Source organism: Oncorhynchus mykiss, chromosome 24, assembly GCF_057628025.1.
Source record: "Oncorhynchus mykiss isolate SJ-2025 chromosome 24, ASM5762802v1, whole genome shotgun sequence".
In the NCBI taxonomy this organism is placed as follows: Eukaryota; Metazoa; Chordata; class Actinopteri; order Salmoniformes; family Salmonidae; genus Oncorhynchus; species Oncorhynchus mykiss.
In genome coordinates, this window is record NC_143045.1 from 26,598,050 (window position 1) to 26,622,608 (window position 24,559).

The window sequence follows — 24,559 nt, forward strand, 5'->3', positions numbered from 1 at the left end:
GCATATTGTTCATGCAACAAGCTGTCGCCATGGCAAAGGAAAATAATAAGTTAAATTACCCTAGAAAAAAATACTTTCAGTTTTTCATCTTCATCACTGTTATTAGTGGCAAATAGAAAATGTCTAATTATATTTCTTTAGAGCCCTCTCTGTAAATCAAAATGTGATATTCTATAGAATATAACCTACTATCTTGACAAGGCTTTGTGGGACGGTAATGTGTTTCAGAGACTCCAACGTGCATTGACAATCCTCTTATAGTATGCCTTACCGAATATGGATTAGGTCCGTGTGCAGCACCCGTTTTGCCTACAGGTCACTTTGAAAGGGCTTTGATTGAATTGGCGTGGTTGATCTTGGCCTGTTATAATGTACAATATATATTCGTTAAAAATTCAATATAAATAAGTTTGACATTGAAGAAAATATCGCTTTAATTTGAATGCTTTAGTAATCTAAGTTTCTGCAACCTGTTGAGCATCAGGTAACCTTGACTTTCCAAGGATACCTTACAATAATGCATAATGTTAGTCTGTTTGAATCTAATGAGCTAATATTATAAGGTGAGAAAAATGTAACTTGCGTGTGGAGTGAACCTGTGTAGCGCGCGATAGCCTCGTGAAGCGCGAACAGCGGGATGTAAGGAGCTCTCTAGGGTGCTGAAGTTGACAGACAGAAGGGAGCTCCTGCCTCTTCCTCACTCTATCATACAGACCAGAAAGATAATGAGGTGTTGTGTCTTCAACTGGGCAACGGTAGGACATTTTACACGTGTGAAAATATAGAGAATACTGAAATGGTGAGGTAAGGATTACTGGGGAAAAAATCAGGAGTGTTAAAAAACTCTCTTCGGGCTTCTCAGCTTTCAAGAAGGCCAAGAAAAGCAATGGTAAGTGCAACCTATTACGCTTCAAGTTATGCTATTTCACGAGTGTATCTTTGGGAAAACATGCTATCAAATACAGTGATCTCACTTCCACATAGCCTACTTTGTTTTAACGCTATGCAGTTCAATGAACTTTGAAGTAGCCTAACCCTAATTAGAAATTATGTTCAAATAAATAGGCTACTCTAAACTTTTTTTTGCAGGTGTCTTTGGTTTGGTTTATAATGCTCTGATGTAGGATCACAGTTCACCAATACGGATACTCAAGCAGGATAATGCAACATATTCCTCTAAATGTTGGAGGTGTGCTATGGGACTTATCCAACTATCCATACAGCCCCACCATCTTCAAGAGCAGACAAAGCCTTACAACGCTGCCATTCTATAACTTTCTGCTATGGGTCCTGCTCGGGGTTTTGACGTTTCCATGCTGTGTCCAGTGTTTAATCTTCAAAGTTGGGGTCCTTGGGCCCTGGAACTGCGACCCGGTCTACTCCAAGGCCCTACCTGCGGTGGCCGCTAAATTGGCCGTGGGTAGAATAAACGAGGATTTCAGTTTAGATTTGGGAAGCAAATTGGACTTCGTGATCCTGCAAGAAGCATGTGAAACGTCTAAAGCGTTGACCACATTTGTGTACTACGAGAAAATGGTGGACGGTTTCGTCGGCCCCACGAATCCAGGATACTGTGACGCAGCCTCACTTTTGAGCAAAAACTGGGATAAAGCTATCTTTTCCTGGGCTTGTATTAACTATGAGTTGGATCGAATCAAGGGTTACCCAACCTTCGCACGGACACTGCCGTCACCCACACGGGTGTTGTTCACGGTGTTGAAGCATTTCTGTTGGGCCAACATCGGCATCGTGTCTTCCAATGAGGATATCTGGATGGACACCGCCGGTAAAGTGGCCAACTCCCTGCGGAGCCAGGGACTTCCCGTTGGCATAGTAGCGTCGGTGGGAATGAACGAGACGGAGATGGAGAGTACATTGAGCAGAATCCAGGCTGCTGGGGAGATCAAAGGCGAGTGTTTTTAACAATTTCTTTACCGTCTCTTTGCGGAAGTTTTAGTTACTGAAGAGATACGATTGAAGTATGTGCAGGTTATGCTATCAAGCCTCACAAGACAGTAGGCCTACACAACTATGTGATTGATCAGTTTAAAAGGGTCATCCTCAACTGAAACAATAACAAAGCATTTCCCTGCCCTGGTTTCCGTAATAAACTGAGGGATGGGGTAGAAGAAATCTAACCCCTTTCAAATTCATAGATATAGCTATGGATACAATTACTAACCATCCATGAAATCAACATCATAGTTTTAACCATGTTAGAGACTATAAAGTGTTTGTTTACATTTACTTTGTTTACAAACATTGGAGTACAATGAGCTTTAATTTCGGGTTCTGATGGGATAAGACAGTTGGAATAAGCTAATGAGACATAAGTTATATTGTTCTAGAATCAATGGGTACATATGATTCATTTATAAGTCCCAAATGTTATGCAGCAACTACAGATTGACCCTTTAAGGTAGGGTCATGTTGGCCAATGATGAATGTTACCTCAACCTGTGTTGATTAAGTTATTTTTAACTTGATTAGGGGTTGTCTCTGAAGTGTGAATCAATGCTATCATGAATGAATAATTTGTTTTTACAGTAGGATGATTCAGCAACATGCACAGAGATGCAATTCCTTCATGCACATGGTCATTCCAGGTGGCGACCCCTCACTGTCTCTGTCCTGTGTGTTCCAGTGATCATCATGTGCATGCACTCTGCTCTTATTGGTGGGGAGCAGCAGACAGCCTTCCTGCTGAAGGCCCATGAGATGGGTCTGACGAAGGGCCGATACGTGTTTGTCCCCTACGACACCCTGCTCTACAGCCTGCCCTACGCCAACACATCCTACTTCCTCCTGCAAAACAACACCAAGTTGCGGCAGGCCTACGACGCCGTGCTCACCATCACTGTGTCCTCAGATCTGATGTCATTCAATGAGGCGTTCAACATGGCCAAGAGGTTTGAGGAACTCACCATATCACTGGTCCCACAGCAGGTGAGGAGGGTGCTTTTTTGATATTTTCACTTTTGGGATGTGAGTGGATTCCATCTGAATTTCAATTGATTGTTATTGATTGATTGTTATTCAATTGATTGTTATTGTTATTACAATATTATTATAAATATGCCATTGATTGCATTTATTGAATATTGGTTATATGGAGAAACACCATAGTCTTCAGGTCATTTGATGATTTTATCTGTTTTAGGTCAATGTATCACTCTCAGTTTTGGAAAAGCTAATCACTTTAGCCAAATAAACAATTTATCAATGGCCTCCTTGCATTCCAGGTCAACCCCCTGTTTGGAACCATTTACAACGGTATTTACCTCCTTGCCAAAGCCATGCACAATGCCAGAAGAGCTGGCAAGTGGCTCTCTGGGACCAACCTAGCTTATTTCACCAGGAACATGACGTTCTCTGGCTTCAACCAGAAGATCCAGATAGACACTGAAGGGGAGAGCCAGACTAACTATGTCATCTTGGACTCCGACGGATGGGAGGGTCAGCTGTACCGCTCCTATATGGTGGACCTGAGCGCTGACATGGTTCGCTTCGCGGGGAAGTCCATTAACTTCCCCGGGGGTTCCCCTCCTCCCTCAGACTCCAGCTGTTGGTTTGAACCGAACACAATCTGCACTGGAGGTAGAGAATCTGTTTAAAATCAAATCGTATTTTATTTGTCATATGCGCCGAATACAGCAGGTGTAGGTAGACCTTACCGTGAAATGCTTACTTACAAGCCCTTAACCAACAATGCAGTTCAAAAAATAGAGTTAAGGAAATATTTACTAAATAAATTAAAGTAAAACATAAAGTTGTTAGTTTGTGTCTTTCATTCGTCCATCACACAACCAAACTATGTCTTTAGTCTCCATCTCTTACCTGTGTCTCAGGTGTGGAGATAACCTTCGTCATAGTGGTGTTTGTGATCCTCTTTGTTATGATCGTGGGAGGACTTGGTCTAAGTCTGTTTGTAAGGTAACTCTTCTCACTGTTCTGTTCTGTTTCTTACTGTATTTTTATGCTGTTCAGATACATAGAGACTATAAACCCAGACAGAGATAGTTGGTATTGCTGTGCTGTGATCTTGGCTGACATGCTCTCTGATTGGCTGGCAGGAGGAGAATCCAGCAGATCCAGTTGGTGAAGGGTCCCAATCGGATCCTACTGACTATAGAGGACCTCACATTCATCAACCCTCAGCTTAGCAAGAGAGTAAATATATTGTCCCATGTGATTCTCTACAACATTACCTCTATCTGATGTACTGTATGTTCATTCATATATTTTATGCCTCATAGAAAATCACTCTAGAGGACCTGGGTGACTCTAAAAGTGCGATAGACAACAACAGTATGCATTCAGGAGACCCGCACCACTCTGTGGACAGCATCACAACAGCAACACATGAGACCACAAATGTAGCTGTCTATGAGGTAAGTAGACGACGTTGACCGCTGAACCACAAGTCGAATTTTCATTCCTATCCCAAAAGATTTCAACGTGACTTGTAGAGAATGGAGCCAGGATAAAACCACATATTTTTGTCCATGGCTTCACAGGGTGACTGGGTGTGGCTGAAAAAGTTTGAAGAAGGCCATTTCAAGGAGGTCAAGCAGAGCACGACCAAGATCTTTACAAAGGTAAAATAAAACATAACAACAACAGCAATTTCAAGCACAAGGTCAGTGAAATGCTTGCGAGCTCTACCCAACAGTGCAGAAATAAATATCTAAAATAGTATAGCTAATTAAACATTTAATATAAATGTATATACTGCATTTTATTTCATATATATATATATATATATTTAATTATTAGTATTATACTATTAAGAAAACATGAGAAATAATATAATGTATAGAATCTTGTCTGGGATGTGAGGTTGTTTTTGTTAACTTTAGGGTCTTAATTTTGTGTGAATGTGTCCAGATGAAGGATCTGCGAAATGAGAACATCAATCCGTTCCTGGGGTTCTTCACAGACTGTGACATGTTTGCTGTGGTGACGGAGCATTGTTCCCGTGGCAGCCTGCAGGACCTCCTGAGGAACGACGACGTGAAGCTGGACTGGATGTTCAAGTCTTCTCTGTTGCTGGATCTAATCAAGGTATGACATGTTTGACGTGTCATGTTACAGAACTTTTTCTGCTAGTCTAATTTGTCCCAATAAGATTTTAAAATATCTTATAAAACCTGATCATGTTCATTTAAATTGTTTTTCTAGTACTTTGTCATAAGTAACACCAATGGTTTACATGTGTTGATCATATTGGCCTCTCAGGGTATGAAGTATCTGCACCATCGAGAGTTCCCTCACGGCCGGCTGAAGTCACGGAACTGTGTGGTGGACGGTCGCTTTGTCCTCAAGATCACAGACTATGGCTTTAACGAGCTGCTGGAATCCCAGAAATCCCCCCAAAATCTAGTTCCACCTGAAGGTAACATCTATGCCTAGATCTGCACATTTTTGGGAAAGAAATGGCACTCTTTTTTTGACAGTGCAGTCAAAAATGTGATATATATTTCCACACTATGAGGTTGAAATAAATAATAAAATTATGTTAATGCCCTTTTAGTGTAAGAGTTATTTGAAAATACCGCCTTAAATTTCAGCTTGTTTTGCATGGGTGGTGTGTTGGACCACCAGGTGACATCATAACAAAGAGAGTTTTCCCTCCTCTCTGCCAATAACAGTTTTCAGGTTACACATCCCTCCCACTAGGATCCTCCAGTTAGGCCCCTCTCTCAGACCACTCCCAGACAGTCCTAGCAAAATTCTTGCTTGAGAAATGTCATTTTACTAAGAAGCTATTTTTGTAAGGTACTTAATTGTTACCCAGAAATGATTTGATATTGAAATTAAAATTGCTGCATTGGACCTTTAAAGATGGACTTCAAACACAACCATTTGTATTTCTAGTTTGTGAGCATACATCTATGTCATTTAAATGTGCTGCATTTAACTACCATGCCAAAATCATGACTCTGTGCTTCTTTATCTCAGATCAGTTTTGGACAGCTCCAGAGTTCCTCCGAGACGTGGAGAACTCTCGGAAGGGCACCTATAAAGGAGATGTGTATAGTTTTGCCATTATACTCCAGGAGGTGGTTGTCCGAGGACTTCCGTATTGCATGCTGGGTCTGACTCCTGCGGGTAGGTCTGGGGGATAAAAAACAGGCAAAACCATACAATCCACTCTGAGAGGAAATGTTTTGTTTTACCTTGAGGTAATTTTTTGGTATTTTGTGGATCAACATCAATTGATTGATTAGTTATACTGGTATCTATCGAGTAATGTCAGAGTTGTAAATCACAATAATTTCCCTATCTACAGTGTATAATGTAGCTACATATTGTACAGCATTTCTGCTTTGCTTTGACAAACTGTCTAGTACCAGCTGCCAATAAGCTGTGTAATGAGTTGTTATGCTCTAGTGCTGTTGCTATATAACCTCTCACCTCTCTTTCTCTCTTCCTCCCAATCAGAGATCATCCGTAAGGTGAAGAAGCCTCCTCCCATGTGCAGGCCTACGGTGGCCCCAGATCAGGCTCCTCTGGAGTGTATTCAGCTGATGAAACAGTGCTGGAGTGAACAGCCTGACCGGAGACCAGCCTTCGATGAGATCTTTGACCGGGTCAGCAACACTCATCTGTCTCCATGGTTATATTAGCAGTTGACATTACTCTTCAATAAAACACACCCCAAATCAAATCAGGGGGAGAAAAATAGGTTTATTCAAAGAGGAGATGTTATACTGAGAGGTACAGTTGAAGTCGAAAGTTTACATACAACTTAGCCAAATACATTTAAATTCAGTTTTTCACAATTCCTGACATTTAATCCTAGTAAAAATTCCCTGTTTTAGGTCAGTTATGATCACCACTTTATTTTATGAAAGTGAAATGTCAGAATAATAGTAGAGAGAATGATTTATTTCAGCTTTTATTTCTTTCATCACATTCCCAGTGGGTCAGAAGTTTACAAACAGTGGGGAGAACAAGTATTTGATACACTGCCGATTTTGGAGGTTTTCCTACTTTCAAAGCATGTAGAGGTCTGTAATTTTTATCATAGGTACACTTCAACTGTGAGAGACGGAATCTAAAACAAAAATCCAGAAAATCACATGGGAATTTCTGGATTTTTAAGTAATTAATTTGCATTTTATTCATGGTTGGGATGATGTTCTTCGGCTTGCACCTATAACCCTTTTTCCTCCTAACATAACAATGGTCATTATGGCCAAACAGTTCTCTTTTTGTTTCATCAGACCAGAGGACATTTCTCCAAAAAGTACGATCTTTGTCCCCATGTGCAGTTGCAAACTGTAGTCTAGCTTTTTTTAATGGCGGTTTTAGAGCAGTGGATTCTTCCTTGCTTAGCGGCCTTTCAAGTTATGTCGATATAGGACACGTTTTACAGTGGATATAGATACTTTTCTACCTGTTTCCTCCAGCATCTTCACAAGGTCCTTTGCTGTTGTTCTGGGATTTATTTGCACTTTTCTCACCAAAGTACGTTCATCTCTAGGAGACAGAACTCGTCTCCTTCCTGAGCGGTATGTGTGGTCCCGGCTGAGTGGTCCCATGTTGTTTACACTTGCGTACTATTGTTTGTAAAGATGAACGTGGTACCTTCAGGCATTTGTAAATTGCTCCCAAGGATGAACCAGACTTGTGGAGGTCTACAATTTTTTTTCTCAGGTCTTGGCTGATTTTTTTTCATTTTCCCATGATGTCAAGCAAAGAGGCACTGAGTTTGAAGGTAGGCCCTGAAATACATCCACCATTTGACTCAAATAATGTCAATTACCCTATCAGAAGCTTCTAAAGTCATGACATCATTTTCTGGAATTTTCCAAGCAGTTTAAAGGCACAGTCAACTTAGTGTATGTAACATTCTGACCTACTGGAATTGTGATACAGTGAATTATAAGTGAAATAATCTGTCTGTAAACAATTGTTGGAAAAATGGTTTGTCATGCACAAAGTAGATGTCCTAACCGACTTGGCAAAACTATAGTTTGTTAACAAGACATTTGTGGAGTGGTTGAAAAACGAGTTCTAATGACTCCAACCTAAGTGTATGTAATCTTCCGACTTCAACTGTAGTTCATTCTCCCCTGTCCTCAGTGATTCTCTTCAGTGATTCTCTTCAGTGATTTTCTCCTGTGATTCTCTCCTGTGATTGTCTCATCAGAACAAAGGGACAGGATGTACTTTAGAACCCAGCCCTAGCCTGTGGTTGAACAATTGGATTTCCTTGTAATAAAACTGGGCCAATGGCTAAATAACAAGTATACTATTTCAGGAATCAATTTGGACCAATGAGAACTTGCCATATAGCTATGAGTCCCAGACTGAAATTCCTCCCATGTCTCTGACCCCTGATCATTAATTTCTAACACTATTTCCATTAGTCGTTAGTACTCTATTGACTTTTAGTCCTCTTGACCTTTTGTACTCTATTGACCTCTCGTCCTCTGCGTTGTGTATTTATCTTGGGAAATATTCTTACCTGCTGTCAGTGTCATAGCAAGATAATGCAGGGAATATGTCTGGGTAATTATAGGCTGTGGACAGCAGAAATTGGTCTCTCAGCACTCATGGGCCTGGTCCAAAATCAGTCTTGCCTACTACTTAATAAAACGAGATACTGTGTACTAATCGTATTACACACTATTTAGAACGTACGGTTTAGTAAAAACAAATGCAGTACGCAACAACTAACATACTCGGCTCACCCATCCTGAGAATGTGTCATCAAATAATGCTCAATTTAAAGCATACTTGAGTTTTGAAATTTCACTCACTATGAAACGTTCTATTTTTGCATACAGTACCAGTCAAAAGTTTGGACACACCTACTCATTGAAGGGTTTTTCTTTATTTTTACTATTTTCTACATTGTAGAATAACAATGAAGACATCAAAACTATGAAATAACACATATGGAATCATGTAGTAACCAAAAATATATTTTAGATTCTTCAAAGTAATGTCACGCTCGTAATAATGAATGGACCAAGATACAGTGTGATATGTTTCCATCCTTTATTTAGAAGAGAAATTTAAAGCACAAAAATAATAAAGCGAATAAATGAAACGTGACGCTACATGCAGTGCAGAAAGCAACTACACACAAACATAGTCAAGATCCCACAAATACAATGGGGAAATGGCTACCTAAATATGATCCCCAATCAGAGACAACGATAAACAGCTGCCTCTGATTGTGAACCATATCAGATCAACATAGAAATGCAATTCCCCTAGATAACCCACCCTAAATCACACCCCGACCCAACCAACATAGATAATAAACAGCTCTCTATGGTCAGGGCGTGACAAGTAGCCCCCCTTTGCCTTGATGACAGCTTTGCACACTCTTGGCATTCTCTCAACCAGCTTCACCTGGAATGATTTTCCAACCGTTTTAAGGAGTTCCCACATATGCAGAGCACTTTTTGGCTGCATTTCCTTCACTCTGCAGTTCAACTCATCCCAAACCATCTAATTTGAGTTGAGGTCGAGTAATTGTGGAGGCCAGGTCATCTGATGTAGCACTCCATCACTCTCCTTCATGGTCAAATTGCCCTTACACAAACCAGATGGGATGGCGTATCGCTGCAGAATGCTGTGGTAGCCATGCTGGTTAAGTGTGCCTTGAATTCTAAATACATTTATTTCACCTTTATTTAACCAGGTAGGCTAGTTGAGAACAAGTTCTCATTTACAACTGTGACTTGGCCAAGACAAAGCAAAGCAGTTCGACACATACAACAACACAAGTACACATGGAATAAACAAACATACAGTCAATAATACAGTAGAAAAAGTCTATATACAGTGTGTGCAAATGAGGTAAGATAAGGGAGGTAAGGCAATAAATAGGCCATGGTGGCGAAGTAATTACAATATACCAATTAAACACTGGAGTGATAGATGTGCAGAAGATGAATGTGCAAGTAGAGATACCGGGGTGCAAAGGAGCAAAATAAATAAATAAATACAGTATGGGGATGAGGTAGATTGGATGGGCTATTTACAGATGAGCTATGTACAGGTGCAGTGATCTGTGAGCTGTTCTGACAGCACTAGAAGAGGGGGATTTGAAGAGGGGGATGATCGTGGCAGCTTTCCAATCTTTGGGAATCTCAGACAATACGAAAGAGAGGTTGAACAGGCTAGTAATAGGGGTTGCAACAATTTTGGCAGATCATTTTAGAAAGAGAGGGTCCAGATTGTCTAGCCCGAATGATTTGTAGGGGTCCAGATTTTGCCGCTCTTTCAGAACGTCAGCTATCTGGATTTGGGTGAAGGATAAATGGGGGAGGCTTGGGCGAGTTGCTGTAGGGCGTGCAGGGCAGTTGACCGGGGTAGGGGTAGCCAGGTAGAAAGCATGGCCAGCCGTAGAAAAATGCTTATTGAAATTCTCAATTATAGTGGATTTATCGGTGGTGACAATGTTTCCTAGCCTCAGTGCAGTGGGCAACTGGGAGGAGGTGCTTTTGTTCTCCATAGACTTTACAGTGTCCCATAACTTTTTTGAGTGTGTGCTACAGGATGCAAATTTCTGTTTTAAAAAGCTAGCCTTAGCTTTCCTAACTGGCTGTGTATATTGGTTCCTAACTTCCCTGAAAAATTCCATATCATATAAATCATATAAATCACTGACATTGTCACCAGCAAAGAAACCCCACACCATCACACCTCCTACTCCATGCTTCACAGTGGGAACTACACATGTGGTGATCATCCTTTCACCTACTTTGAGTCTCACGAAGACACTGCAGTTGGAACCAAAAATCTCAAATTTGGACTCATCAGACCAAAGGACAGATTTCCAACGGTCTAATGTCCATTGCTCGTGTTTTTTGGCCAAAGCAATTCTCTTATTATTATTGGTGTCCTTTAGTAGTGTTTTTTAGTAGTGTTTTCCAGCAATTTGACCATGATGGCCTGATTCACGCAGTCTCCTCTGAACAGTTGATGTTGAGATGTGTCTGTTACTTGAATTCTGTGAAGCATTTATTTGCGCTGCAATCTGAGATGCAGTTAACTCGAATGAACTTATCCTCATGAGCGCAAGTTTCATCATAGCACTTGATGGTTTTTGTGACTGCACTTGAAGAAACTTTCAAAGTTCTAGAAATGTTCTGTATTGCCTGGCCTTCATGTCTTAAAGTAATGATGGACGGTCGTTTCTCTTTGCTTATTTGAGCTGTTCTTGCCATAATATGGTCTTGGTTTTTTACCAAATAGGGCTATCTTCTATTTTCCACCCCTACCTTGTCACAACACAACTGATTGGCTCAAGAAGAAGGAAGGAAATTCCACAAATTAACTTTTAACAAGGCACCCTTGTTAATTGAAATGCATTCCAGGTGAAGCTGGTTGAGAGAATGCCAAGCGTGTGCAAAGCTGTCATCATGGCCAAATGTGCTTACTTTGAAGAATCTCAAATATAAAATATATTTAGATTTTTTTTAAACACTTTTTTGGTTACTACATGATTCCATATGTGTTATGTCATAGTTTTGATGTCTTCACTATTATTCTACAATGTAGAAAATAGTAGAAAATAAAGAAAAACCCTTGAAGGTGTAGGTGAGTCCAACCTTTTGACAGGTAATGTACCTAAAATGCATACTATTTAGAACGCTAGTATTCAGGTTTTCAGACACGGACAAAGTCTTGTCTCAGCTTTATGGATTTTTACAGAGATCATAAGTCATACCTGATATTACATAATGTAGTGAACCGATGTTGATGGTGTATGTCACAGTTCAAGCTGATCAACAAGGGCAAGAAGACCAACATAATTGACTCCATGTTGCGGATGCTGGAGCAGTACTCGTCTAACCTGGAGGACCTGATCAGAGAGAGGACAGAGGAGCTGGAAGTGGAGAAACAGAGGACAGAGAAACTGCTCTCTGAGATGCTACCTCCGTGAGTCAAGCATCATGTTATAACACTCACAGAGACAACTAAATAAGACAATGGGCATCTTGTTTCTTGTTTGATGCCACGGGTATTATCCTTTTATTACATGATGTGGTACTTTACTTTCAACTTCGAATGATTGTTTGTTGCTCTATGTCACATTACCACTAACACGTTACCACTAACACAAAATGTCCCCTGTCACATTACAGTTCTGTGGCAGAGGCTCTGAAGACGGGTGCGACGGTGGAGCCAGAGTACTTTGACCAGGTTACCATCTACTTCAGTGACATAGTAGGCTTCACCACCATCTCTTCCCTCAGTGATCCCATCGAGGTGGTGGACCTGCTCAATGACCTGTACACGCTGTTCGACGCTGTGCTCAGCAACCACGACGTATACAAGGTCAGTTATACTATTTTCACACTACTGTGTTGAACCAAAATGAGCTGAGCCGAGGCATCATAGTTGCTGGAAACGGGTTGGGGTGTTGTGCCAGGGGAGCTTCACAACAGCACAGATCAAGTGACGTGATGATTTTTTTTAGTATCAACGTGCCAATGTTTCACTGTATGCCTGCTTGTTTGCATTGTATAGGTGGAGACCATTGGTGATGCCTACATGGTGGCATCAGGTCTACCCAAGAGAAATGGCAACAAACACGCAGCGGAAATAGCCAACATGTCCCTGAACATCCTGAGCTCTGTGGGCACCTTCCAGATGCGCCACATGCCCGGCATTCCCGTCAGGATACGAATAGGGATACACTCAGGTGAGAGAGGGCATTGGGTTGTCCCTGCCTGGCAGACACACTCTGAAGTTAGGCTGATTAGCTAGATGATCAATCTTGCTCAATGGTATGCCAAAGTAAGGTGTTTATAAATATGAAGAGTTTCTTTCCAAAACACCATATATCCATTTTCTGAAATGTTGGTAAATTAGCTTATATTGTTTAAACTTCTTATGGCTGGGGGGGCAGTATTGAGTAGCTTGGATGAATAAGGTGCCCAGAGTAAACTGCCTGCTACTCAGGCCCAGAAGCTAAGATATGCATATTATTAGATTTGGATAGAAAACACTCTGAAGTTTCTGCAACTGTTTGAATGATGTCTGTGAGTATAACAGAACTCATATGGCAGGCAAAAACCTGAGAAAGAAATCCACCAGGAAGTGGGAAATCTGAGGTTTGTAGTTTTTCAACTTTTTGCCTATCCAAGATACAGTGTACATTTGGTCCAATTGCACTTCCTAAGGCTTCCACTAGATGTCAAAAATCTTTAGAACCTTATTTGAGGCTTCTACTGTGAAGGAGGAGAGAATAAGAGCTGATTGAGTAAGAGGTCTGGCAGAATGTCATGAGCTCAGTCAGGCGCTGCCCGTGAGAGGTAGCTGCGTTCCATTGCATTTCTAAAGACAAAGGAATTCTCCAGTTGAAACATTATTGAAGATTTATGTTAAAAACATCCTAAAGATTGATTCTATACATCGTTTGACATGTTTCTGCGAACTGTAAGGGAACATTTTGACTTTTTGTCTGGCCTGCGTGTCGTGAATTTGGATTTGTGAACTAAACGTGTTACGGTGCGTGAATGAGGACCCAAAAGCGAACTAACTTAAACAGAGCTTCTTTAATAACCAAACATAGGTAGGCTCAGATAGACCGGCAGATTCCGACAGGACAGGACAAGGTTACAGCAAACATGACGATAGTCTGGCTCAGGCATGAAACACAACAAACAAGAATCCGACAAGGACAGGAACAAAAACAGAGAGAGATATAGGGGACTAATCAGAGGGAAAAAGGGAACAGGTGGGAAACGGGGTGACGAGGTAGTCAGGAGGAGACAAGGAACAGCTGGGGGAAAGCGGGGGAGAAAAGGTAACCTAATACGACCAGCAGAGGGAGACAGGGTGAAAGGAAAGGACAGAAAGACACAACATGACAATACATGACAGTACCCCCCCACTCACCGAGCGCCTCCTGGCGCACTCGAGGAGGAAACCTGGCGGCAACGGAGGAAATCCTCGATCAGCGCACGGTCCAGCACGTCCCGAGAGGGAACCCAACTCCTCTCCTCAGGACCGTACCCCTCCCAATCAACGAGGTACTGGTGACCACGGCCCCGAGGACGCATGTCCAAAATCCTGCGGACCCTGTAGATGGGTGCGCCCTCGACAAGGATGGGGGGGGGGGGGGGGAGACGAGCGGGGGCGCGAAGAACGGGCTTAATACAGGAGACATGGAAGACCGGGTGGACGCGACGAAGGTATCGCGGAAGAAGAAGTCAAACTGCGACAGGATTAATGACCCGAGAAATACGGAACGGACCAATGAACCGCGGGGTCAACTTGCGAGAAGCCGTCTTAAGGGGAAGGTTCTGAGTGGAGAGCCAAACTCTCTGACCGCGACAATATCTAGGACTCTTAGTTCTACGCTTATTAGCAGCCCTCACAGTCTGCGTCCTATAACGGCAAAGTGCAGACCTGACCCTCTTCCAGGTGCGCTCGCAACGTTGGACAAAAGCCTGAGCGGAGGGGACGCTGGACTCGGCGAACTGAGATGAGAACAGCGGAGGCTGGTACCCGAGGCTACTCTGAAAAGGAGATAGCCCGGTCGCAGACGAAGGAAGCGAGTTGTGGGCGTATTCTGCCCAGGGGAGCTGCTCTGACCAAGACGCAGGGTTGCGAAAAGAAAGACTGCGTAAGATGCGACCAATAGTCTGATTGGCCCGTTCTGCTTGACCGTTAGACTGGGGGTGAAAGCCGGAAGAGAGACTGACGGAAGCCCCAATCAAACGGCAAAACTCCCTCCAAAATTGAGACGTGAATTGCGGACCTCTGTCCGAAACGACGTCTGACGGAAGGCCATGAATTCTGAAAACATTCTCGATGATGATTTGTGCCGTCTCTTTAGCAGAAGGAAGCTTAGCAAGGGGAATGAAATGAGCCGCCTTAGAGAACCTATCGACAACCGTAAGAATAACAGTCTTCCCCGCTGACGAAGGCAGTCCGGTGACAAAATCTAAGGCGATGTGAGACCACGGTCGAGAGGGAATGGGAAGCGGCCTGAGACGGCCGGCAGGAGGGGAGTTACCGGACTTAGTCTGCGCGCAGACCGAACAAGCAGCCACGAAACGACGCGTGTCATGCTCCCGGGTGGGCCACCAAAAACGCTGGCGAATGGAAGCAAGCGTACCCCGAACGCCAGGGTGGCCGGCTAACTTGGCAGAGTGAGCCCACTGAAGAACGGCCAGACGAGTAGGAACGGGAACGAAAAGAAGGTTCCTAGGACAAGCGCGCGGCGACGGAGTGTGAGTGAGCGCTTGCTTTACCTGCCTCTCAATTCCCCAGACAGTCAACCCGACAACACGCCCCTCAGGGAGAATCCCCTCGGGGTCAGTGGAGGCTACTGAAGAACTGAAGAGACGAGATAAAGCATCAGGCTTGGTGTTCTTAGAGCCCGGACGATAAGAAATCACGAACTCGAAACGAGCGAAAAACAGCGCCCAACGCGCCTGACGCGCATTAAGTCGTTTGGCAGAACGGATGTACTCAAGGTTCCTATGGTCAGTCCAAACGACAAAAGGAACGGTTGCCCCCTCCAACCACTGTCGCCATTCGCCTAGGGCTAACCGGATGGCGAGCAGTTCGCGGTTTCCCACATCATAGTTACGTTCCGACGGGGACAGGCGATGAGAAAAATACGCGCATGGGTGGACCTTGTCGTCAGAGAGGGAGCGCTGAGAAAGAATGGCTCCCACGCCCACCTCTGACGCGTCAACCTCGACAACGAACTGTCTAGAGACGTCAGGTGTAACAAGGATAGGAGCGGATGTAAAACGATTCTTGAGGAGATCAAAAGCTCCCTGGGCGGAAACGGACCACTTAAAGCACGTCTTGACAGAAGTAAGGGCTGTGAGAGGAGCTGCCACCTGACCGAAATTACGGATGAAACGACGATAGAAGTTCGCGAAGCCGAGAAAGCGCTGCAACTCGACGCGTGACTTAGGGGCGGGCCAATCAATGACAGCTTGGACCTTAGCGGGATCCATCTTAATGCCTTCAGCGGAAATAACAGAACCGAGAAATGTGACGGAGGAGGCATGAAAAGTGCACTTCTCAGCCTTCACAAAAAGACAATTCTCTAAAAGGCGCTGGAGGACACGTCGAACGTGCTGAAGATGAATCTGGAGTGACGGTGAAAAAATCAGGATATCGTCAAGGTAAACGAAAACAAAGATGTTCAGCATGTCTCTCAGGACATCATTGACTAATGCCTGAAAGACAGCTGGAGCGTTAGCGAGGCCGAAAGGAAGAACCCGGTATTCAAAGTGCCCTAACGGAGTGTTAAACACCGTCTTCCACTCGTCCCCCTCCCTGATGCGCACGAGATGGTAAGCGTTACGAAGGTCCAACTTAGTGAAAAACCTGGCTCCCTGCAGGATCTCGAAGGCTGAAGACATAAGAGGAAGTGGATAACGATTCTTAACTGTTATGTCATTCAGCCCTCGATAATCTATGCAGGGGCGCAGAGACCCGTCCTTCTTCTTGACAAAAAAAAACCCCGCTCCGGCGGGAGAGGAGGAGGGGACTATGGTACCGGCGTCAAGAGCTACAGACAAATAATCCTCGAGAGCCTTACGTTCGGGAGCCGACAGAGAGTATAGTCTACCCCGGGGGGGAGTGGTTCCCGGAAGGAGATCAATACTACAATCATACGACCGGTGTGGAGGAAGAGAGGTGGCCCTGGACCGACTGAACACCGTGCGCAGATCGTGATATTCCTCCGGCACCCCTGTCAAATCACCAGGCTCCTCCTGTGAAGAAGAGACAGAGGAAACAGGAGGGATAGCAGACATTAAACATTTCACATGACAAGAGACGTTCCAGGAGAGGATAGAATTACTAGACCAATTAATGGAAGGATTATGACAAACTAGCCAGGGATGGCCCAAAACAACAGGTGTAAAAGGTGAACGAAAAATCAAAAAAGAAATGGTTTCGCTATGATTACCAGAAACAGTGAGGGTTAAAGGTAGCGTCTCACGCTGAATCCTGGGGAGAGGACTACCATCCAGGGCGAACAAGGCCGTGGACTCCCTTAACTGTCTGAGAGGAATGTCATGTTCCCGAGCCCAGGTCTCGTCCATAAAACAGCCCTCCGCCCCAGAGTCTATTAAGGCACTGCAGGAAGCTGACGAACCGGTCCAGCGTAGATGGACCGACAAGGTAGTGCAGGATCTTGAAGGAGAGACAGGAGTAGTAGCGCTCACCAGTAGCCCTCCGCTTACTGATGAGCTCTGGCTTTTACTGGACATGAAGTGACAAAATGACCAGCAGAACCGCAATAGAGACAGAGGCGGTTGGTGATTCTCCGTTCCCTCTCCTTAGTCGAGATGCGGATACCTCCCAGCTGCATAGGCTCAGCTCCCGAGCCGGCAGAGGAAGATGGTAGTGATGAGGAGAGGGGGGCAACGGAGAACGCAAGCTCCTTTCCACGAGCTCGGTGACGAAGATCAACCCGTCGCTCAATGCGAATAGCGAGTTCAATCAAGGAATCCACGCTGGAAGGAACCTCCCGGGAGAGAATCTCATCCTTTACCTCTGCGCGGAGACCCTCCAGAAGACGAGCGAGCAAAGCCGGCTCGTTCCAGCCACTGGAGGCAGCAAGAGTGCGAAACTCAATAGAGTAGTCTGTTATGGATCGATTGCCTTGACATAGGGAAGCCAGGGCCCTGGAAGCCTCCTCCCCAAAAACAGATCGATCAAAAACCCGTATCATCTCCTCCTTAAAGTCCTGATACTGGTTAGTACACTCAGCCCTTGCCTCCCAGATTGCCGTGCCCCACTCACGAGCCCGTCCAGTAAGGAGAGATATGACGTAGGCGACACGAGCAGTGCTCCTGGCGTAAGTGTTGGGCTGGAGAGAAAACACAATATCACACTGGGTGAGGAACGAGCGGCATTCAGTGGGCTCCCCAGAGTAACACGGCGGGTTATTGATTCTGGGCTCCGGAGATTCGAAAGCCCTGGAAGTGGCCGGTGGATCGAGGCGGAGATGGTGAACCTGTTCTGTGAGGTTGGAGACTTGGGTGGCCAGGGTCTCAACGGCATGTCGAGCAGCAGACAATTCCTGCTCGTGTCTGCCTAGCATCGCTCCCTGGATCTCGACGGCTGAGTGGAGAGGATCCGAAGTCGCTGGGTCCATTCTTGGTCGGATTCTTCTGTTACGGTGCGTGAATGAGGACCCAAAAGCGAACTAACTTAAACAGAGCTTCTTTAATAACCAAACATAGGTAGGCTCAGATAGACCGGCAGATTCCGACAGGACAGGACAAGGTTACAGCAAACATGACGATAGTCTGGCTCAGGCATGAAACACAACAAACAAGAATCCGACAAGGACAGGAACAAAAACAGAGAGAGATATAGGGGACTAATCAGAGGGAAAAAGGGAACAGGTGGGAAACGGGGTGACGAGGTAGTCAGGAGGAGACAAGGAACAGCTGGGGGAAAGCGGGGGAGAAAAGGTAACCTAATACGACCAGCAGAGGGAGACAGGGTGAAAGGAAAGGACAGAAAGACACAACATGACAATACATGACAAAACGCGTGAACAAAAAGGAGGTATTTTGACATAAATTATGGACTTTATCGAACAAAACAAACAGTTATTTTGGAACTGGGTTTCCTGGGAGTGCATTCTGATGAAGATCATCGTAGGTAAGTGAGTCTATCTAAAGTTCCATGCATAACACTTCTATCTTTTAGCAATGTTTATTATGAGTATTTATGTAAATTGATGTGGCTCTCTGCAAAATCACCGGATGTTTTGGAAGCAAAACATTACTGAACATAACGCGCCAATGTAAACTGAGATTTTTGGATATAAATATGAACTTTATCAAACAAAACATACATGTATTGTGTAACATGAAGTCCTATGAGTGTCATCTGATGAATATCATCAAAGGTTAGTGATTCATTTTATCTCTATTTCTGGTTTTTGTGACTAGGTACTGACCTAAATGGCTGTGTTTTTCTGTAACTAGGTATTGACCTAACATAATCGTTTGGTGTGCTTTCGTCGTAAAGCCTTTTTGAAATCGGACACTGTGGTGGGATTAACAACAAGTTTATCTTTAAAGTGGTGTAAAATACTTGTATGTTTGAGGAATTTTAATTTGTTGTTGTTTGAATTTGGCGCCCTGCACTTTCACTGGCTGTTGTCATATCAATATCACTTGATCGTTTCATTTTAGAGAGACAAATAATCAGTTGTTTTCTCAAAACACGATATATTCACCTTACTCTTCAAGAAATAAGTAGTATTGCTAGGTTTTACACATTCAAATGTAACGAATAACTACATTTTTAATAAAGAACTGTACAAATGGTACATTTGTGATATATGTAAAAACGTCTTATGGCTGCAATCCCGTTAACGGGAGCGATATGACAACAGCCAGTGAAAGTGCAGAGCGCCAATTTCAAAACATCAAAAATCTCATAATTAAAATTCCTCAAACATACATGTATCTCATACCATTTTAAAGCTAATCTTGTTGTTAATCCTATCACAGTGTCCGATTTCAAATGTGCTTTATAGCAAAAGCACCACAAACGATTATGTTAGGTCACCACATAGCCACAAAAAGCAGAAATAGAGATAAAATGAATCACTAACCTTTGATCATCTTCATCAGATGACACTCATAGGACTTTATGTTACACATTACATGTATGTTTTGTTTGATGAAGTTCATATTTATCAAAATATGAGTTTACATTGGCGCGTTACATTCACTAGTTCCAAAAACATCCAGTGATTTTGCATAGTCACATCATTCAACAGAAATACTCATCATAAATGTAGATGATAATACAAGTTATACACATGGAATTATAGATATACCTCTCCTTAATGCAACCGCTGTCAGATTTATTTTAAACTTTACGGAAAAAGAAACCCATGCAATAATCTGAGACGACGCTCCGAAGTAAAAGTCACAATAGCCGCAACGATGGCGACAACATAAACAAGAAATTACATGATAAATATTCCCTTACCTTTGATGATGATCTACATCAGAAAGCACTCCAGGAATCCCAGGTCCACAATAAATGTTTGTTTTGTTCGATAATGTCCGTTATTTATGACCAAATACCTTCTTTTGTTAGCGCGTTTGGCATACATATCCAAACGCTCATTCTGGTTAGCGTTAGATCGGACAAAAACTTCAAAACGTTATATTACAGGTCGAAGAAACATTTCAAACTAAGTACAGAATCAATCATTAGGATGTTTTTAACATATAGCTTCAATAAAGTTCCAACCGGAGTATTCCTTCGTGTCTTCATGAGCAATGGAACGCAAGTGAATACCATGAGGAATGCGCGTGATCAGAAAATGGCTGACTGCCAGACATCTGATAGATTCTGCTCTCATTCACTCCCACAACACCGTAGAAGTCTCATTCAAATTTCTATTGATGGTTGACATCTAGTGGAACCCCTAGGCAGTGCAATGTGATTAATATCTCAAGGGGATTTCATTGGGGACTCTGGTGAATACATACAAAGCTCAGATTTCTCACTTCCTGTTTTGATTTCTCCTCAGGATTTTGCCTGCCATATGAGTTATGTTATACTCAAAGACATCATTCAAACAGTTTTAGAAACTTTAGAGTGTTTTCTATCCGATACTAATAATACTATGCATATATTAGCAACTGAGACTGAGGAGCAGGCCGTTTACTTTGGGCAACTTATTCATCCAAGCTACTCAATACTGACCCCCAGCCATAAGAAGTTACATTTAAAAATGTTTTATCAATACAGTTATATAAGACATAAACATTAACATTTGACATTTTTGTCATTTAGCGGAGGCTCTTAACCAGAGCAACTTACCGTGAGTGCATTCATCTTAAGGTAGCTAGTTGAGACAACCACATATCGCAGTCAAATATACAGTGTGCGAACATTCCATTCTAGCTAAACAATGCTGTATAGGGTTTTGCAAAAAATAACTACATTTTAATACACACTTAAAATCGATGAATTGGAAAAGTAATGTTTAACACGAATATGAAGCTAACCATAAGCACCAATGTGAACAATTTGTGGATATAGTGTTTTGGAAATAAGCTCTTCATATCACAATCAATTACTTTGATTCTATTTCCTTTTCTAACTGTCTGTATGTAGGAATCCATCATTCATAACGAGGGCGGCTGAAACAGTAGCAGGCCAGGGTTTGGTTTCTCAATGTGATGTCTGAGATGTGATGCTCATGTGTTGTGTGTGTACAGGGTCATGTGTTGCTGGGGTGGTGGGTCTGACCATGCCTCGGTACTGCCTTTTCGGAGACACAGTCAACACCGCCTCGCGTATGGAATCCACTGGGCTGCGTGAGTATCAGAGGTTCTTGGTGTTGATTTACAAAACATTAAGAACACCTTCCTAATATTGAGTTGGAACAGCCTCAATTCGTCAGGGCATGGACTCCACAAGGTGTGGAAAGCTTTCCACAGGGATGCTGTCCCATGTCGACTCCATTGCTTCCCACAGTTGCGTCAAGTTGGCTGGATGTCCTTTGGGTGGAACATTCTTGATACACACAGGAAACTGTTGAGTGTGGAAAACCCAGCAGCGTTGCAGTTCTTGACACAAACCGGTTCGCCTGGGCTGGCACCTTCTACCATACCCCGTTCAAAAGCACTGAAGTATTTTGTCTTGCCCATTCAGCCTCTGAATGGCACACATACACAATCCATGTCTCAATTGTCTCAAAGCTTAAAAATCATTTTTAATCTGTCTCCTCCCCCTTCATCTACAATGATTGAAGTGGATTTAACAAGTGACATCAATAAGGGGTCATATCTTTCACCTGGATTCACCTGGTCAGTCTATGTCATAGAAAGAGCAGGTATTGTTAATGTTTTGTACACTCAGTGTATTTCTGCTCAGGATGTCTGCATTATTTTGCTGGTATGGTTTGTCGTGACAGTGTTATTTCCTTTCAGCTTATAGAATTCATGTAAACATGAGCACTGTGAAGATCCTGCGCTCCCTCAACGAGGGCTACAAGATAGACATCAGGGGCATGACAGAGCTGAAGGTATAAACACCTCACAATACATTATCCTATGTGTTCACCTGTAGGATTTCTTTCAACTGTTTATAAATAAATGATGAATAATGATGTGTTCCTACAGGGTAAAGGCATTGAAGAGACATACTGGCTGGTTGGGAAAGAAAACTTCACAAAGCCTTTACCGAAGCCTCCAGAGATTAAACCAGGGTAAGACCTCACAATACCGTACCTTATGTTGAGACCCTGCCGAGAACTAAGTTAATCTTAACATGTCTACATTTCATTCAGTGAATATTTGTTAATTGATTATACAGCAGTTTATGTGTAATAATTTCACTAATTTTCTCATCATTCACTGCATGAGCAAAATGGAGTCCCAATGAGTACCAGGATGTGATTGAGGCTGTTATGGTGGTGTTACAGTACATGTGTTGTCTACTTTAGGGATGACAATCATGGACTGAACCCAGAGGATATAGCAGCGTACAAGAGAAAAAAAAGCAAAGAAAAAGCTTGATTCTCTGAGTCAAAATCGAGGAGGTAGCTAGCAATTTGCATGCCGTGCTCTGTTGTGTCATGGTGAAAATCTAGTTGTTGTGTGGTGTCTTCTGTTGCATGTGGTTTGTGGCTTTCACAATCTGTGTGGTTTTGTTGAGCCCCCTCTACTACCCCCACCCCCTATACTGTTCATCCATAGTCTCTTGATCTGATCTCTTCTCTAATCTTCTAATCTTATCACCTTCAATACCGTTAAAAGCAGAGCAGACCTTGACCATCCCAGAAAAGCTCTATTCATTTTGGTTAATCGAGTGGTTCACCGTCATTACCGTCCTTCCGTTCTTTTCACCTTCTTATTTGAGGCAGCACTTCTAAGACACAGGTGGGGAGGATGGGCTCGTAGTAATGGCTGGAACGGAATAATTGGAATGGTGCACATCAAATACATGGTTTCCATGTGTGTGATACCACGTAATTCACTCCATTCCAGCCATTAATATGAGCCGTCCTCCCATCACCAGCCTCCTATCCTCGAAGACAATTAACATTCTGCTTCTTCTGCCATGTCATCTTGTCTCGTCTTGTTTCTCCAATTGCCATGTTTGCAATAATCTGATAGTCCTTCTATTGTTTGAAGTGGAAGTACGTACGAGTAGTACGAGTTTAAATGTTTTTGGATCTTCCATTCTCAGGGACAACTGGCAAGAGATGGTGACAGATGAGATCAAGACGATATTTCGCAAGGCCAACCGGGAGGTGGACAAGCCTAAAATCTGAGCAGATGAGACAGAGATAGAGAGAGACAAAAATGGGGAGAGGAGGAGGTCACATCCGAAGACAGAGAGAGGAAGAGAAAAGGATGATGAAGGACTGGTGGACAGAGGGCATGGACCGGCCTACTCACTGCGGCTTACATGGTCTCCTTTAATAGGATTTGCCTGGCTGCTGTCTGTGTAATCTGCTTGTGGCCAGCACAGCAGAAAGGGAGAACACTAATGAAATGAAGGTTGTTGAATTACTGTCCTGCGACAGGGATAGTGCATGTCTTCTTAATGAACTATGCACTTATTTCTCTGGACTCCCATTGGCCACTAAGTGGCTTCGTGTCAGTGGAGTATTTTTGTCTAGATGGGATACAGTTTATGTCAAAACAAACTTATCGTAGCGGGTTAGGAGAATTTACGCAGCAAGTTAGGAGAATGAATGTAGTAACTTATGAGAATTAAGTTTAATTAAGGTTAGGAAAAGGGTTAGGGGTAAAGTTAGCTAAAATGCAAAACATTTCAACTTTTGACATCAGTTTGACATAAACTGTAACCCATCTGGACATGGCCAAGTGGAGTTGAAGTCCCAGACCTCAACAGAATGATCTACTGTAATCTCTCCACTCCCATACTGTACTGTAGCTTTTAATCACATGCATAATGGAAATTATTTTCTATTTTTGTTATTGTTTCATCACTCTTCTAAACATTTTGAAAGGAGCACTTATCTGAAGAGAGTTCATTTTAGTTAGTTATGGGAAAATATGAAATTCCATTTTTAAGTTATGGCCAAAAACCTTTGTAAGAATGTAAGGTTAGCATTCCAAAGTTGTGAGAGGAAATATACTCTACCGTTAAAAAGTTTGGGGTCACTTCGAAATGTCCTTGTTTTTGAAAGAAAATCCAATTTATTGTCCATTAAAATAATATCAAATTGATCAGAAATACAGTGTAGACATTGTTAATGTTGTAAATGACTATTTTAGCTGGAAACGGCAGATTTTTTATAGAATATCTACATAGGCGTACAGAGGCCCATTATCAGCAAAAATCACTCCTGTGTTCCAATGGCACGTTGTGTTAGCTAATCCAAGTTTATCCTTTTAAAAGGCTAATTGATCACTTGAAAAAAAATATTTTAGCACAGCTGAAAACTGTTGTGATGTTTAAAGAAGCAATAAAACTGGCCTTCTTTAGACTAGTTGAGTATCTGGAGCATCAGCATTTGTGGGTTCGATTACAGCCTCAAAATGGCCAGAAAAAAGACCTTTCTTCTGAGACTCGTCAGTCTATT

The 24,559-nt window shown here is 42.9% G+C and overlaps 1 protein-coding gene across 2 annotated transcripts; it reads left to right on the forward strand.

Moving 5' to 3' along the window:
• Positions 1–264: 264 nt before the first annotated feature.
• On the forward strand, positions 265–24,207 carry LOC110504076 (retinal guanylyl cyclase 2-like). 2 transcript variants are annotated; one of them, XM_090218798.1, is made up of 19 exons: positions 265–889; positions 1,090–1,909; positions 2,645–2,946; positions 3,243–3,597; positions 3,849–3,933; positions 4,074–4,170; positions 4,257–4,391; positions 4,518–4,598; positions 4,888–5,064; positions 5,239–5,395; positions 5,962–6,111; positions 6,445–6,593; positions 11,747–11,910; positions 12,117–12,309; positions 12,502–12,676; positions 21,219–21,317; positions 21,933–22,027; positions 22,125–22,210; positions 23,194–24,028. In XM_090218798.1, exons 2-19 carry the CDS (start codon positions 1,162–1,164, stop codon positions 23,276–23,278), a joined length of 3,333 nt encoding a protein of 1,110 aa, XP_090074924.1. In that variant the 5' UTR covers positions 265–889; positions 1,090–1,161; the 3' UTR covers positions 23,279–24,028. The 2 variants fall into 2 exon arrangements, with proteins under 2 accessions (XP_090074924.1, XP_090074923.1); XM_090218797.1 differs by lacking the exons at positions 265–889; positions 1,090–1,909 and adding an exon at positions 22,448–22,543 and having other exon boundaries at positions 2,649–2,946; positions 23,194–24,207.
• Positions 24,208–24,559: the final 352 nt, after the last annotated feature.